This window comes from Saimiri boliviensis, chromosome 14 (genome assembly GCF_048565385.1).
Source record: "Saimiri boliviensis isolate mSaiBol1 chromosome 14, mSaiBol1.pri, whole genome shotgun sequence".
NCBI lineage: Eukaryota > Metazoa > Chordata > Mammalia > Primates > Cebidae > Saimiri > Saimiri boliviensis.
This window is the reverse complement of record NC_133462.1, coordinates 18217305-18223304: the sequence shown is the minus strand read 5'-3', so window position 1 is coordinate 18223304 and position 6000 is coordinate 18217305. Positions and strand designations below refer to the sequence as shown.

Sequence of the window (6000 nt, the reverse complement as noted above, 5' to 3'; positions counted from 1 at the left end):
CACGTGCCTGTAATCCCAGCTACTCAGGAGGCTGAGGCAGGAGAATTGCCTGAACCCAGGAAGCGGAGGTTGCAGTGAGCCAAGATCACGCCATTGCACTCCAGCCTGGGTAACAAGAGCTAAACTCCGTCTCAAAAAAAAAAAAAAAAAAAAAGAATTTTTGGGTAGAAGGACAAGTAGGGACGGTGCCTGCTGCCGAAACAACCAATGGGAACTCCCTGAAGGCCTTCCTGGCACAAACGTTGTCTCCAACACCCTCTGCCGACCAGGCGCCGCGCTCTGAGCGCTGAGACTGCCCGCGGCTCTCGGTGCCTTCGGGTTACAAGTTACCTTGGAGACAGCGCGCGAGGTGGGCGTGCCTCAGCAAAAGCGGAAGTAGGTTGTGGAAGTGTGGGTGGCCATTTTGAGACCGGGCAAAAGGAACGGGACTGTTGCGGCCGAGAGACCGTTGACTGGTTTTAACCAAGTGACGGTACCACAGGGCCAGGGAGAAAGAGCGGTGCCATCCCGGGGCGGGGGGATGCCAGGGACGGGGAGGGGCTAGGAAAGGGAGGGGAGGGGAAGAGGGGAGGGGAGAACGGGAGAAACAGGGAAAAGAGGGGAGAGTCGTGGGAACTGACAGAGGGAAAGGGAGAGCCAGACGCGAAGGGTGAAGGGCGGGGCGCGGTAGGAGAGGCGGGATATAGAGCAGGCAGGTGTTAATGGCATGGGAAGAAAGGGTGAGAAGTGGGGCAAGAAGGTGTCGTGGTACGAGGGGAATGTGAGACTTGAGAAGGTGCCGACCGAGAAGGTGCCGACCAAGAAGGTGGTGCCGGCGTGGAAGGAGAAGGTGTGGGGAGAGGAGACAGCGAAGGGCAAGGAAAAATCCCGAGGCGAAGAGATAGTCTCCATCGACAAAGGGCGGGGCGAGAAGAAGGGGCGGGGCGAGAAGGGGCGGCGCCAGGGGGCGGGGCGGGGCGAGGAGCCGGCGCGGGAAGAACCAATTGCCGAGAACCCGGGGAAGGGACGGGTCCACAAGGTCCAGGTGGAGGATCAAGGGCGGGGCCAGGAGCGGAAGCGGAGCGAGGAGCAAGCCCGGGGCACGAAACTTGGGCCGGGCCGGGAGCAAGAGAAGGGGCGGGGCCAAAAGCAAGAGCAGGGGCGGGACCCGGAGACGGGCGAGACTAGGTACAGTACCCAGACCCTGGGCAGACCCCAGGCGAGGAGAAAGGGGCAATACCGAGAGAAGTGTGGAGGTGGGTGGAAGTACACGGGTGCGATTGCAGGTAGGAGCAGGAGGGGGGAACACAGGAGAGGGACTGTCAAAGCGACAGACAGAAACCGAGACCAGGTGAAGAGCAAAAGTGGAATACAGAGAGGGTGCAGAGCAAGGAGCAAAGTGGGGACAAAGTTAAAGGAAGAGACATGGAGGCAAGGCGGAACGAGGCACAGAAACAGGGCTGTGGTCAGAAGCATTGGTAGGGCTGGGGCCCCGAGCAATAGCAGAGGCGCGGTACCCACGAGAGTCAGCGGCAGGGCCAGGAGCAAGAGCAGGGGTGGGACTAGGAGCAAGTGCAGAGGGGGAGCCAGGAACAAGAGCAGGGGCGGGGCTCGAAGTACGGTGAGGGGCGGGGCCAGGAGCAGGAGCAGGGGCGGGGCCAAGAGCAAATGCAGGGGCAGGACCAGGAGCAAGAGCCGGGGCGTGGCTCGGAGCAGGCAGGGGTTGTACCGGGCGCACAGGGGAGGTGGAATCTTAGAAGTGGGGTCCAGAGAGCTGGCCTGCGCGTGGGTGTTGATGCCTGCGTTCTCCAGGTTCTAACCACGTTATTGTGCGGCTCAGCCATGTTCCCTGCTAGTCCTGCGTGGCCCAAAGTCCGAGTCCTGCAGGTGCTGTGGGCCCTGCTGGCAGTGCTGCTGGCGTCGCGGAGGCTGCGGGCGTTCAAGGATTTCCAGGTATGCACCTGGCATGCTGTCCTGAACGAGTTTCACATGGTAGGCAAGGAGGGCGTGGAAGACCGCTTCTTTGAGCAAAAGCCCGTGGACAAAGTGAACAAGGTGTTTCAGACGCTAGTGGACTCACCTATTGACCGGAACGAGGTGAGAGAACCAGGGTCAAGCAAATCACAGGGATCTTGAACCTCCACTCCACTCAACTCTGGACATGCGGCCTAACCTCTTTTTACAGGTATACATGGGCTTCCCTTACTACCTGAAGATCAACTACCTCTGCAACCAAAAGGTGAGTGGGTGCAGAAGGGATAGGTTCATTCTGTGAGCCTCGGTTTCCTCATCTCTAACTTTTTTTAAAAATTTTCCTTCTTTTTAGCAGTCATCTTTAACTAAACTTTTTAATTTTTTTTTTTTTTTTTTTTTTTTTTTTTTTTTTTGAGACGGGATTTTCGCTCTTGTTACCCAGGCTGGAGTGCAATGGCGCGATCTCGGCTCACCGCAACCTCCGCTTCCTGGGTTCAGGCAATTCTCCTGCCTCAGCCTCCTGAGTAGCTGGGATTACAGGCACGTGCCGCCATGCCCAGCTAATTTTTTGTATTTTTAGTAGAGACGGGGTTTCACCATGTTGACCAGGATGGTCTCGATCTCTCGACCTCGTGATCCACCCGCCTCGGCCTCCCAAAGTGCTGGGATTACAGGCTTGAGCCACCGCGCCCGGCCTAACTTTTTAATTTTTTTATTTTATTTCTTAATTTTTTGAGACAGAGTCTTACTATATCGCCCAGGCTGGAGTGCAGTGGTGCGATCTTGGCTCACTGCAAGCTCTGTCTCCGGGGTTCAAGCAATTCTCCTGACTCAGCCTCCAGAGTAGCTGAGAATACAGGTGTGCGCCAACATGCCCGGTTAACTTTTGTATTTTTAGTAGAAACGGGGTTTCACCACGTTACCCAGGCTGGTCTCAAACTCCTGATCTCATGTGATCCACCCGCCTCGGCCTCCCAAAGTGCTGGGATTACAGGCATGAGCCACCTCATCCAGCCCCCATCTCTTAACATTTTTTTTTTTTTTTTTTTTTTGAGACAGAGTTTCGCTCTTGTTACCCAGGATGGAGTGCAATGGCGCGATCTCGGCTCACCGCAACCTCCGCCTCCTGGGTTCAGGCAATTCTCCTGCCTCAGCCTCCTGAGTAGCTGGGATTACAGGCACACGCCACCATGCCCAGCTAATTTTTTGTATTTTTAGTAGAGACGGGGTTTCACCATGTTGACCAGGATGGTCTCGATCTCTCGACCTCGTGATCCACCCGCCTCAGCCTCCCAAAGTGCTGGGATTACAGGCTTGAGCCACCGCGCCCGGCCTCTTAACATTTTAATAGTGGTAGCACCGTTCAGCCCTGGTAGCTTTAAGAATTCAAGAAGTCGGCCGGACGCGGTGGCTCAAGCCTGTAATCCCAGCACTTTGGGAGGCCGAGGCGGGTGGATCGCGAGGTCAAGAGATTGAGACCATCCCGGTCAACATAGTGAAACCCCGTCTCTACTAAAAATACAAAAAGTTAGCTGGGCATGGTGCCACGTGCCTGTAATCCCAGCTACTCAGGAGGCTGAGGCAGGAGAATTGCCTGAACCCAGGAGGCGGAGGTTGCGGTGAGCCGAGATCGCGCCATTGCACTCCAGTCTGGGTAACAAGAGCGAAACTCTGCCTAAAAAAAAAAAATAATAAAAATAAAAAATAAAAAATAAATAAATAAATAAATAAAAATTAAAAATAAAAAAATAAACAATTTAAATAAATAAATAAGGCCAGGCGTGGTGGCTCATGCCTGTAATCCAAGCACTTTGGAGGCCAAGGTGGGTGGATCACCTGAGGTCGGGAGTTCAAGACCAGCCTGACCAATATGGTGAAACCCTGTCTTTAAAAATAAATAAATAAATAAGCAGAAATTGCCAGCCTGGGCAACACAGTAGACTTTGTCTCTACAAAAATTAAACAATTTTTGCCTTTTGGCCAGAACTGCCGTCTTCCAATAATTCGCCAAAATGACGAACACAAAGAGAAAGAGAGGCACACGATAGATGTTCTCTAGGCTTTTGAGAAAACATAGAGTTGTTCCTCTGGCCACGTATATGCGAATCCATAAGAAAGGTGATATTGTAGACATCAAGGGAATGGGTACTGTTCAAAAAGGAATGCCCTGGCCGGGCTTGGTGGCTCACTTGGTAGCCTGTAATCCCAGCACTTTGGGAGGCTGAGGCAGGTGGATCACCTGAGGTCAAGAGTTGGAGACCAGCCCGACCAACATGGTAAAACCCCATCTCTACTAAAAATACAAAAATTAGCCCGGTGTGGTGGCAGATACCTGTAATCCCAGCTACTCAGGAGGCCGAGGAAGGAGAGAATCGCAAATCACTTGAACCCAGGAGGTGGAGGTTGCACTGAGCCAAGATCACACCATTGCACTCCAGTCTGGGCCACGGAGCAAGGCTCCATCTCAAAAAAAAAAAAAAAAAAAAAAAAAAAGAAAAAGAAAAAGAAAAAAGAGGCTGGGCGCGGTGGCTCATACCTGTAATCCTAGCACTCTGGGAGGCTGAGGTGGGTGGATCACCTGAGGTCAGGAGTTCAAAACCAGCCTGGCCATCATGATGAAACCCTATCTTTAAAAAAAAAAATTAAAAAAAAAAGTTACCTGGGTTCAACTGAAACGTGAGCCTGCTCCACCCAGAGAAGCACTCTTTATGAGAACCAGTGGGAAGGAGCCTGAGCCGCTGGAATCTGTTCCCCGTGAATCCATGGCATGGGAGGTGCTAAAAAAATAAGACTGCTAGACTGTAAAAATGTTTCTCTTTGCTGGGCATGGTGGCTAATGCCTGTAATCCCAGCACTTTGGGAGGCCAAGGCGGGTGGATCACGAGGTCAGGAGACCGAGACCATCCTGGTCAACATGGTGAAACCCCGTCTTTACTAAAAATACAAAACAATTAGCTGGGCATGCTGGTGCGCGCCTGTAATCCCAGCTACTCAGGAGGCTGAGGCAGGAGAATTGCCTGAACCCAGGAGGCGGAGGTTGCGGTGAGCCGAGATCGTGCCATTGCACTCCAGCCTGGGTAACAAGAGCAAAACTCCGTCTCAAAAGAAAAAAAAAAAAAAAAGTTTCTCTTCACTAAGTAGAAGTATGGTATCGTTTCCCTCAAAGAAATATTTAAAACAAATTTTAATTATGTCCTAATTCATTATGTAATGTCTTGACTATTCAAATGTAATGTAGTTCTTGGTGAACTGTACTCAGTTGGTTAGAAAACGGCCAGGTATTATGTATGAAATGTTTGTATTGGTTTGAAGATAGTCCTTCTAAATCATCAAGGAAATTTACACACACACCACCCACCGACCCACCCACCCACACACACACACACACACACACACACACACACATTTTCAAAGAAGGAAAAAGAGGCTGGATATAGTGGCTCATGCCTGTAATCCCAGCACTTTGGGAGGCCTAGGGGGGCAGATCACTTGAGACCAGGACTTCAAGACCAACCTAGGCAATGTAGAGAGAACTCATCTCTCTAATTTTTTTTTTTTAAAGCATGGAACTGGATATCCCTGGATGGAAAGTAGCATCCTGGGTGCCACATCCCTTCCCCTTCCCAGCACCCCTCTGCTTCCCAGCACCCCTCCCTCTTCCCAGCACCCCTCCCCCTTCCCAGCACCCCTCCTCCTTCCCAGCACCTTTCCCCCTTCCTAGTACTCCTCCCCCTTCCCAGCACCCCCACTCTCCAGCACCCCTCCCCCATTCTCCAGCACCCCTCCCCCTTCCTAGCACCCCTCCGCCTTCCCAGCAACCCCCTTCCCAGCACCCCCACTCTCCAGCACTCCTCCCCCTTCCCAGCACCCCTCCCCTTCCCAGCACCCCAACTTTCCAGCATCCCTCCCCCTTCCGAGCACCCCTCCCCTCTCCCCAGCATTCCTCCCCTTCCTAGCACCCCTCCCCCTTCCCAGCACCTCTCCTTCTTCCCAGCACCCCTCCCACTTCCCAGCAGCCCCCTTCCCAGCACCCCCACTCTCCAGCAC

The 6000-nt window shown here is 53.0% G+C and overlaps 1 protein-coding gene across 6 annotated transcripts in view; it reads left to right on the top strand.

Annotated features, from left to right (window-relative positions):
• The first annotated feature begins 337 nt into the window (after positions 1 to 337).
• Positions 338 to 6000, top strand: part of CATSPERG (cation channel sperm associated auxiliary subunit gamma) — a 30333-nt gene continuing 24670 nt past the window's right edge. For 2 of the 6 annotated variants that reach the window (XM_039465911.2, XM_039465909.2), the window contains exons 1-3: positions 522 to 1235; positions 1820 to 2076; positions 2165 to 2218. In XM_039465911.2, coding sequence (XP_039321845.1) covers positions 707 to 1235; positions 1820 to 2076; positions 2165 to 2218 — 840 coding nt within the window. In that variant the 5' untranslated portion in view covers positions 522 to 706. Of the gene's footprint in view, positions 473 to 520; positions 1236 to 1819; positions 2077 to 2164; positions 2219 to 6000 lie in introns of those variants that run through there. The other 4 variants (XM_039465912.2, XM_039465910.2, XM_039465913.2 and 1 more) reach the window with 4 other exon arrangements.